The 11,420-nt window shown below is 43.6% G+C and overlaps 1 protein-coding gene across 1 annotated transcript in view; it reads right to left on the minus strand.

The window, feature by feature from the left end:
* Window positions 1-10,798, minus strand: part of TSHZ2 (teashirt zinc finger homeobox 2) — a 536,191-nt gene extending 525,393 nt beyond the window's left edge. Inside the window, exon 1 of the mRNA XM_023742856.1 lies at window positions 9,889-10,798. Coding sequence (XP_023598624.1) covers window positions 9,889-9,928 — 40 coding nt within the window. The 5' untranslated portion in view covers window positions 9,929-10,798. The remainder of the gene's footprint in view (window positions 1-9,888) is intronic.
* Between the last annotated feature and the right edge of the window lie 622 nt (window positions 10,799-11,420).

The raw sequence follows: 11,420 nt of genomic DNA on the forward strand, positions 1-11,420 counted from the left end.
TATGAAATATAAATGTTGTTGGTGTTAGGTGCCACTGAGTTGATTTTGCCTCATAGCGGCCCCATGTGACAAAGTAGAATAGCCCCATAGGATTTTCTAGACTGTAATCTTTATGGGAGCAGATCACCAGGTCTTTCTCCCATGGAGCCACTGGGTAGGTTCGAACCACTAACCTTTTGGTTAGTAGCCGAGTGCTTAACCATTGCACCGCAAGGGCTCCTTATGAAATTTAATAGCACCATTTAATATTAGATGATATATTTATTTATTCATTAGTTTTTTGGTCCCACCCACAAGAATATTAGCTATGTGAAAGCAGGGACTTTTCTATTTATGTTTTTCCTACTGCTTTATCCCCACACCTACAAGAATGCCTAGCAAATAGTAGTTGCACAGTCATTGCTTGTTGAATGAATGAGTGCATGAACACACAAAAATACACATGAAAGAATGTTCAAGAAAGTGCCAACTCCATACGTGTTAGATGGCCTGCAGATTGTATTTGGAGGTGTCACTAAAGGCAGCATCCCCTGTCAATGCTCTTATTGCACCCCCACAGATTGAGACATCACAACAGACACAGGGGAAAAAAATAGGGATTGATAGTCCATCCTTGGCAAACTGCCATGGTCATTCTAGATAAACTATTACAACCGATTAAACGCATGGGCTCTAGAAGCAGAGAGAGGTGAATTCAAAGCCCAGCTCAGCCACTGGATGACCCTGAACAATATCCTATGCGAGTTATTCAGATCCCTATCAGGAAAACCGAGATTATACTAGCATCTAACTCATAGGAATGTTACAAAGATTAACACTCAGCTCAAATGGCCTCTCCTTTGAGAGGTTACCCCTGATCATCCACACTTAAGTTAACCCAACTTCTGCTCTCATACCTTTGCTTTTGTAAACCTAGAGTCATCATAGGGTTTTTTTTCTATAGGAAAATGATCCTTTTTCCTGTATTTTACTTATATATTTCCTGACTTTCCCAACTAGAGAGTAAGATCCCCTGGGATCATGCCCATCCTATTCACCCCTACCCCTAAGTCCCAGGTACCTAGAAGAAGATCTGGCATATAGTAGAACTCAGGATAAACAATTGTTTAAATGAATGTGAATAATGCGAAGCACTTGGTAAAGTGCCTGGGATATACTAAGCATTTAAATTGTGGCAGATCTCATTGTCATTATTGTTGTTGCCGGTATTGTAATTGCTATTTGTTGAAAAAGAAACATTTTGGGGCGGGGGTGGGGGGGACGGGCAGTGCAAGATTCCAGCCAGCCCAGCATGAGTCTGCCTCAGAATTGCCTAAAACACTACTCAGTGATTGTATTTCCAGGTTAAAAAGTCAAAATTCATCCATGTCTGATTTCTTTCAAGCCCTGGACTCCTGGACCCATAATAACTGGTGAACTGTGCTTTTCCCTTTTGGTAGACATTTTTCACAGTTTGCCTATTCAGGGTGAAGACAGTATTCTCTTAAATCGGTCGGCACCTAACAGTCTCATGCACTTTCTCAGCCCTGTTGTGGTTTTTGGATGCCATCAAGTTGATTCTGACTCTTAGCGACCCTATAGGACAGAGTAGAACTGCCCGCATAAGGTCTCCTAGGCTGTAAATCTTTATCAGATCACCAGGTCTTTCTCCAACAGAGCCTCTGGGTGGGTTTGAATCGCGGACCTTTCGGTTAGCAGCCAAGCACTTAACCATTGTGCCACCAGGGCTCCTTTTCTCAGCCCTAGTCTCATAGGATTCTTCCAAAGGACCTGGGGCGCAAGAAAAGCTGTGATTACCTCCATCTTATAGGTTGGAAAGTGAGGGGCACAGATTTGAGCAGCCTGCCCAAGTTTACACATCTAGCAAGACCTAGGGATTTGAACTTGGGTCTGACTCCAAAACTCACATTCTTATCCTGAGATAACGTTTATCTCTAGAGTTTGTCCAGGGTGTGGAGCAAAATCGCAACTAGAACCAAATCACTCGGTTCTATTGTACTGCTCCATCTGTAGTCTAAAATCTAATCTAAGGAGTGAGGGGGGCGGAGAGGAAGAAGAAGCACAAGCAATGTACCAAACTTTCTAACAAAGGGGAAGAGGCAAAAACAATTCTGATATGGATTACATTTACAGCTTTTCATTTTAGCATTCCTTCTGTGCCAAACCATAGCTAATGTATAGAATAGATTTCATTCTTCTCTACAGCGTCACCTTGGCCCAGAAGCTATTCATAGCTCCTTGGGGTATAAGAGAGAGGCTCCTAAATGCATAGAAAATTCCAAGGATCTGATAAATCGAGGTGCTTTAAAAGTAAGCCCCATGCAGTTTATATAGAAGTATTTATATGCTGTTACTCTCACTTACACAGCAGTCATTTTTCCCCTAGCGAAGACCTTGACCCTCTGTCTCTTTTTTGAATCTCCCATGACACCAGATTTCATGGATTTTTCATGATGCAGTAAAGCATTAGGCAAGTTTCCTTCAAGTTCATTAAAAACACAATGGCCACTGCCAACTCTGTTTTTTATCTCATTCCACCCTTCATAACTATGTTCATTAAAAACAATAACTGTGCTCTGTCCACCTTAATATCTAAGCTATATCATTTCCATAGAAATGGCTTATATGTAGCTTTAAGAAGAAACCTTAGGGGTGATTTCAGAGTATTCATTCAGCTATGAAAGCACTTAACTAATTAAGACCAGTGATTTTAATTTTTGTACTAGGAGAAACTGCGCAATGCTGTCTTGTTTTTTTTTTTTTTAAACCCACCTTAGTGTCTAACAGCCTTATGGAAACAGGAAGCCTTTCCTTAGCATAAATGGACACCACAAGCTTTTCAATTAAATTAGTCTTTGGAGAGAGATGCAAAAGAGCTAAAAAGCTCCTTAAAAAATCTTCCCTGCTTCACTGCTCTTCATTTGCCAAGAGGAGATCTGTAGTTAAAACACAACGCTCTTTTCTTCTTGCCCTGCCGAAACAAAGTTTTTCACCCTGAACACTCAGCTACCTATCTTGGAGAGGTTTTTGTTTTGGTTTGCATGTCCATTCTCTAAAACTATATACATACATATATATATATATATATATATACATGTATATATATATAGATATTTTTTTTTTTTAAAAGGGATGTGCATTAGAATGTCTTACATCTTTGTACGGCTAGAGAGAGCTGTATTAGATCCTGGTTCAGGTTGGAGTAGCAGGTCTGGGGATATTGAATTTTTTTTTTTTTTTTTAATATTACAGATGGAAAAGGAACTCTCATTTAGATGAGCAAAATTCAAGACACATGCTTTCAAGTATGATCCAGGTAGTTTTCTTTTTTTTCATGTAATTTCTCTAAGCTCATTATCTCTAAAACTTTTGCATTGTGAGTTACCCTGTGGTTAACAGTAGCTAAATAATACTGATATATTAATAATAGGATTATCTAGTTGAGCCGCCTGAATTTTAAGTTCTAAAATTTTAAACAATTTTAGGCATCGCTTTGGCATCCCAGAGTCCTTGAGGGTACCCGGAGGGCACCTTTTTCTGTAGAGAAAGTGCAAAAGACTGAAGGAGACAACAATCGGAAATTCCAAATGGCCATTTCAATGACTTTCAAATGCCTCCGAATTAGTTAATTATTTCACCATCGAGTTTGCTCTGGAAACAAATAGATCAGCAATTCCCACTTGCATCTCGGATTTCTTTTTTGTGTGTCTAGGTCTATATACAACGTCTTCAGAAAGGACCTGAGTCCAATACCCTGGTGAATGATTTCTTAACAAAATGAGTAATATGAATATGACCACACTGCTGTGGATGCCCCAGATGAATGGACCTGTTAGACTCGAAACGGTGTGTTCGCAGAGATTCTTCCCTCTTAGTTTGCACACATAGTCCAGCAATAGACATTTGGGCTTAAAAGTCTCTAATTCTTTATTATCATTTCCTAAAGACACGTTGTACCTTGAAATCCACTCTAAATGCTATCCTTCTCTTGAAAACAAGTTCTTAAAGCAAGTAACTGAAAGGTCAGCAGTAGCGGGAAAAAATGAAAAGTGCAAATCCAATAAGGACAGCGTGTTATATGATAGAAGCCTGTGCATATAAGGTGTTTTTTCTTGCTGCAATATCCAGGTAATCTAGTGGTTGCAATGACGTTATTTCTTATGTCGTTAGAATGACTACGCTTATTCATAATCAAAGAGCTGCTTGCCAAAGGTCGCCCTAAGGAACATGAGAATTTCTAACTTTAAATTGAATTTATAAAACTTAAAAAAAAAAATAATGACAAATGGTTACAAATTACAGGGAAAGATATATAAAAATCTCTTCCAGGGTTGAGTATGTTCAGAAGGAAGAGGATGAGCTCTCCCTGATCAGAGACTGCTATCTAAGATATTCTGTATTTATCACAGCATTGTAAAACGTAAATAAATTTCTCCCAAAGAAATAAAAATAAAACAGCCTTCTCAACTTGTGAAGTAATAAAATTATTTGTGTGCCAAGCTTCCTTTAATACCACTGTGATTTTCTTTCTTTTTTTTTTTTTTTATAAAAGTCGCTCAATTTGATTGTAATTAAATATGTAATGAAAAAGCACTGCTTCAGGGAAGCGATGCAAGACACTGTCTGTTAGTTTAATGTATTTCCAACTGACTTTGCATCAAACGAAAATGATACTCTGTGTATGCCTGGTCTTAATATAGAATTTGTTAGGCAGTTCTGTGTTTTTTAAATGGGACTTAGGTGGACGCAGGAATTGCCTTTGAAATAGTGGCTGAAGCTTTCCAGACCATGACATCCCTAAATAAAATTGATGGGACAAATACCCTGATGGAAAGGAAGCTCGACTCTGGAAATTTAACTCGTGTCAGCTAATTACAGATCCAGCACAAACATGAGTGGGGCCTAGGCTTTCTTCTTGGCTGATTTTCCTAAGCTCAGCTCCAGGGAGGAGCAGAGGTGCATGGTTTCGGTGGCCTTCAATAATGCCAGGCTCTGACCCCCTTTAAAGCCTGCTTAATTGAGAGCATACTCCCCCAGCCACAGGGAAGAGAAATAGATCAACCCAGGTATCACACAGTTGGAGAAATTCCGTCAAATGAGTGAGAAGTCAGCTGGGATAAAATGAAAGCATGAGCCTCCTTACAGAGTGTGACAAAAGGCAAGATGCTCCCAGGGACAGATCTGCTAAAGACGCCTAGGAGGTATTTGCTGGGTGCGAAGGTTTCCCAAAAGGGAACAATAGAATCGAGGTGACCGGGAGAAAAAAATAAATGTAAAGTGGTAGAAAAAGAAATGCTTAGTATTCAGAAAGGAGGAGTGTTTCTACCCTCTCCGAAAGGAGCCACCAACTCCCGGACCCCAAGCCCCAGAGAACACTGTCACTGTCAAGAAGTTTCCCCGAGCCCCCTCTCCCGTACCTAGCTCTAGCAGAACTCCCTGTTACTTGCAATCTGCTGATTAGGGTTAATGTATTGTGTCCTGATGTGGCAGATTAAAAATTAAATCAATAAATGCCTAAAACAAATGGGCTTTTGAGATGTCCCATTCAATCTGGGTCTTTAAGGGTGAGGTGAGAGGTGGAAGAAGGAAATCCAGAGGGGAGAGGGAGAGGACCTGTTCAGCTGTCAATTTCAATCCAGAACACTGTGTGGATGAAGCGCTTTCAAGGATCTGTCCTTCCTTCTTCAAGGATCTACCTTAGGTAACAAGAACAGCCAGGACAGTTCATGTGGCTGGGCCTGTTTGGTGTGTGTGTGTTTTCCATTCGTGACCCCTTCAGTAAGTGAAGGGGTCTCTAGCATGAGATATTTAGAAGTTCAAAGATGTGAAGCAGTCTTTCTGAAGGACGTTTAAACAAAGTGAGAGTTAGGGTCCCGACTCCACCTTGATTCCTAGTCTCTAGAATCCTGTCCCACTTGCCAGTAAATTAAAAGTAAACTTCACCCCCAGCTGCTTGCCCCTCCCCTGCCCTTCTAGTAGTGACTGCAGAAATCTCAACCTTTAATCCGGAGTCACCGCTACTGTGAGGTAGGAAAAGAGGTCTCTCAGGTCATCTCTGCTTCACTGCAGTATTCAGAACTGTCCCTGCGGAATGTTTCCCATGTAAATAACCTGTGCTATTAAGGTGTAAATTGCAACTTTTAAGTAACGATTGCTAATCGTCTACTGTTTGTTGCCTCACAAGGACACTCATAAAAACAAAACCTGCATTATTCATCCCCATATTAAATAAACAAAATACATTGAGGGAGCTGTTTCTTTCCTGCAAGACTTTTCTCAGATCTGGATTATCAGATAGCTGCTGAGAGTCAGCAGGAAGAAGGAAGCATCTCATCGCTTTGGGTGGGCAGGGGCAGAATCATAGAACTTACATCTGTATTAGAGAGTCACATGTATATGATCACAAAATGTTTTGCGTCCTGTTGCTCTCCGCTGACATTAATACAAAAACAATAGTTTTTATATTAAATAAAAATAAAATATGTATTACACGTGTGTGCATACAGAGGCTGAGGGAGATTATAGAAAATAGTAGTGTTGGAATGTATGTCTATAATTTTATATTTTTAACTCTTCTGCATCCTGCCAAATACAAACAAATCAAAACACTGTTCTGTTGTTCTGTTTTTATTTTGCCTTCCTGCCATCTTCTCTACTCTCCCGAAAATGGATAAGGGGGGAAAGATGCTGTTACGGAATCCGGGAATATTTTCAGGTAAAAGTGGATGCATTTTCCTGGCAAGTGAAATATACACGCAAGGTAGCAAGCGCACACGTACAGACACACTCCCACATACACGAACCCCTCGGGTACTGCAGGCTGCTTTTTAAACTTTTTTTTCCTAACAGTAAGTAATAGCATGGTGAAAAAGCCTAGCTTTAGAAAGCCAGGGGGAATGACACTTCAGAGGGAAACGTTCTGACTTCGCTGTTTTCTTAAAGAGAATTGCCTACCTCATATCCCCTCTCTCTAAAAGGGGTAGGAATACAACCCAGAAAGACGAAAATTGCCCATCATTTATAATATCATTCCATTTATTCTATTTGGATACCTGCTTTATTAGGAAGTCCTGTAACTGTTTCCTTGAAACATGGAACGTAAAACTAATAATGCGAAGGGATCAAATTGCCATGGAACAGTTCTTGGGAAAGAGCGTCCAGGAGAGCCTCAACTCTGATTCACTTGCAGCCTTGTTCTATCTTACATTATTCACTAATCAAGCCAGAAATCAAGCTTTCAACATCGGTGCATGGGAGTAATCACTTACCCTTGTGCATTGTGTTTAATGTTAGTATGTCCGCAATCTTAGAACCCTCGCCCCCTTTTTTTTTTTCCTTCCCCGGATGTTCACTGGCTAAAGAGCCCCAACGTGGCTAACTTTACTTTGTGAATAACCAGCTCAGCTAAAACAGAGTAAGGCACTGATGACCTCAGATGTGTGGAAGAAACATGGCATGAACAAAAAAATTACTTTATTAATATGTGAGCAAATAAATACCTTAAAGAGGGGACTCGCTGCGTGTGAAATGAATTATCCCCTTCCAGTTTGACGAGGGTTTCCACTTCTTCCAGTGGGAAAAAGTAAGAGCCAGGAACACAAACATAGAGAAACACTAGGAATACAATAGGCCGGAAAACTGAAACTACAGTTACAAGTTTCTGACACACACACACACCATAAACAGATTAACCAGCACCCATAGTTACCAGCTTAATGAAAAGGGTCTCATTTAAATAACGTGAGACAGCATTCTGTTACCTACACCTGGATCCTCACTGATCAGAGGGTAATTATAATCAAAGTCGTGCAGTTCTGAGCAATGCACTTTTTGTAATGAGCTTACTAAAGGAGACACGTCCAGTCATTCTGGTAATTTAAATTACTGCCTAGTTTGTTGATGGCCTTTACCGGAACAACAAGGAAAAAAAAAAATGAAAGAGTAATTTTCAGGGCAGTATCACTATAGCTGGACCGTAGCCCAGGGCTGTCTTTCGGGACAACAATAAGGACGTTATCTGTAATAATCTAGCTACACTTAAATTTACGTTGCCAGAGCTAGACAGAGCAAGCTTACTCTTTCTGAGTCTGGAAGGCCAGTCACACCCCAAAGCTGCCAGATAGCAGCACAATCTAAGTTTTCAAAAATAAGTGAATCTCATGCAGAAAGGGACAGAGGTAGGAGGGAGAAACGGTTTTTACTGTGGTAGCCAGAGACGAAGAAGAAAAACCTCATTGACTAGGCAAGATCCAAATATGTATGGCACAAAAAATATGTCATTATTTTGCACTTAGGCAAACACTTGGAAAATATAGGAATCACAACTTTAGAAATATTCCCACATGCAACTGGAAGCAACCTACAAACGGTTATGGCAGCAATTCTGTGCTCAGAAGGGAAGAATTTAATTGTGGATATTTCAAAGCACATGTACTATCATCCTGGACTGGAATCAGGCAGAGATGGGCAGTAAGCTTGGTGGTCTAGCATATTGAGACACAAACACCCACTTCCCCCAGATTTGCAACTAACTTGTTCTAAGGGTGACTTTGCAAAGTTTATTAAAGTGTTCCACGGGGCTTCTCCCTGGGTTTTGCTCAAGTTCTAACAGAATGAAACTGTTGTGTGGGTCTGCAGACTTAGCTGAGGCTGCCTGAAGCAAGAGGATGAAGACAGACAGAGCAAGAAAGGAGAGAAAAAAAATAAACTTAAGCTTTTCGCTAAATCCCTGATTCAACTAAAGGACACAAAGAAATAAAAACGCCCACATTAAAAGCCAAACAAGATAATAATTGTGCATGTCTGGCTCTGAATCCAGAGGGCAAGGCTTGCGTCACTGGCACTCTGAGTTACCATGGTGAGTGATTTATTGATATATATCAAGAATGAATAGATCAAAGGCAGCGAGATGACAGGTGATCAATCAAATGTCAAATCAAAACTAGCAATCAAGTGGAAAGCTGATTTTTCAGTGGGTGGGTCTGGCAGGAGAAAAATGAACTTTCATATTACACTTCCGAGAAACAAAACCCCGGCAGACTATTAAAAAGGCAATTAAGCAACCCAAAAGGAAAAAAATAAAAATCCCCTAGAAGATCTATGGTACCGATCCATTAACCTGTTCCTTTCTGGGGGTGGGAGTTTTGAGGAAAGATTCAGATGGGATAGTTCAAACCACACAAGCCGATTTACAAAGTTTGCAACTCTCTCCGGGTAAAGAAAATCCAGAGCTGTTTAAATGTTCTGTGGGGCATTTCTTTCTTTCTTTTTTAAGGGATGGGAGAGTGTTGGTTAGATTTCCGAATGCGATCCTTCCAGAAAGCATATTCAAAGGTACATCCGCTTTTCCTGGGGTGATTTTTCCACCTTGGCGATCAAAGCTAAACCCCTAGTGCTTGCCTCAAAGCCAGCCTGCAGCCTGAGGCTTGGACGAGACTCACACTTGAGCGCCCCAAACCGAGCGAGAGGAGACGCTGACCCCGGAAGCCAGAAGCCACTGACAGTGACCACGCGGCGGGATGCGGGGGCTGAGGGGCTGTCTCCCCACCCCGCGCACCCCAAGTCCTCAACCCAAGTTTGGCCCGCGAGGCAAGAAACAGACTAGGAGAAAGTTAGGGGTGGGGTAGAGGGTGGAGGAAAAAAAGTTGAAGGAGGGAAAGCTTGGTGGGATAGCTCCCCCCCACCCAACCGGATCCTGGAAAGAGGAGATCAGAGAAGGCGAGAGAGGATGGGGTTAGTAGCGGGGCAGAGAGGGCCACCCGGGGCCAACTGCCCCGAAAGCTTAAGGGGTGGCGTCCTGGCGGACCTAGGGGCCAGGAGGGCGGGCGCGGAGCTTGGCGCGCAGGGCAGCTCGGGCTGGGCAGCCCGGAGCCGAGCCGTTTCTCTTACCTGCCGCCCGCTTGGGTGCCTGCTGTTTTCTCCTTGGCATCGCTCTACTTCGCTCCAGTCCCACTTCTGGCGCCCCAGCCCCGAGTCGCGCGCGGGGGCCCGCTGTCTCTCTCGCCTCTCTGGGGCTCCTCCGCCTCTTGCCTGGTGGCTCCTGGGGCGTCACTCGGCCTCTGTCCCCCTGACGATCCCCCCTGCAACTCCTCCACCACGGGCCAGAGACCCCCCTCTCTGGGTGGCAGATACCGGTGCCTGGTGCCGGCTGGTTGGAAGTAGAGGTTGGCTCTGCCTTGTTTGTTTGTTTTGGATTTTTTTTTCCTCTCTCTCTTTTTGTTTTTTGTTTTTGGAATTTTTGATTTTTTTGTGGTGACTGTGGAGACACTTGATTTCTTTATTAAACATCCAAGACCGGGTTCAGATGGAAGGGACGAGGGACGCACACGCGCCGCACGCACACGCGCGCGTAAAGATAAGGAAAAAAAGCAATCCTGGGAAGGTAGTGGGTTTCTTCTTTTTCTTCCTCTTCTTCCTTCTCCTCTTTCCCTCCTCCTCCTCCTCCACTACCTCCTCCTCCACCTCCTTCTGCTCCTCTTCCTCCTCCTCCTCCTCCTCGCCGATCTCTATGGCGGATTCGCGCAGGGGGGAGAGAGAGATCACCGTAGGCTGGTGGCTGCTGTCAGATCCGCGTCTGTGAGTGATATGCGAGAGGACAGGAGCGGGTTTTGGAAAGACAGAAAATCTGGAATTCACTCACTCACTCACACACACACACGCACACACACACAGACACACGCACACACACACACACACGCACGCACTCTCGCTTCCACACACACACACTCACACCCCCCACGTACACACACACGCGCACACACACACACACACACACACACACACTCTCGCGCACACACACAAGACAGGGCGAGGCGATGCCAGCAAACATCGATCCCGCTGAACAAACTGAACATTAACAAACTCCTCCTCCTCCTCCTCTGCCCGCGACCTGACGACGGGGAGAAATTTACTCCCCAGCCGCAGAGCGCGCGGCAGCGGGAGGCTATTAAAGGGACAGCGTCCCGCCGGGGACAGGGGCTGGGGGCGGGGGACCCGGCGGGCCCGGGCCGAGGGCGCGCCCACCAGTCGCGGGGACACCCCTGGGGGAGGAGGGCTGGCCTAGGGGCGGGAGGAGAGAAAGGGAGAAAGGTAATGGCTGAACTCGGACACTGGGAAGGGAGACGCAGGGGGCCAGGTTAGCTGACCAGCAGGGACCCTGAACAATGTTAGGAGAGGGAGAACTTGGCTTTGCTTGGGGCGGGGACTTCATCCAGCCATGACCTCCATCCTCCAAGTCTCTTAGCCTGAGCTCACCTCACCACAAAGAATGCCCCTATCTCCCTTAAATTTAAAGCCCTTGTCCCTCCCCATCTTCTCACTAATCGGTCAGTGGTCATCCATCCATCCTCCTTGATTGTTTAATTACATATTCTTTTCCTTTTGTTTAAACATTATTTGTTGAGCACCTACTATGTGCCTCT

Source organism: Trichechus manatus, unplaced genomic scaffold (genome assembly GCF_000243295.1).
Source record: "Trichechus manatus latirostris isolate Lorelei unplaced genomic scaffold, TriManLat1.0 scaffold00008, whole genome shotgun sequence".
NCBI classification, from domain to species: Eukaryota; Metazoa; Chordata; class Mammalia; order Sirenia; family Trichechidae; genus Trichechus; species Trichechus manatus.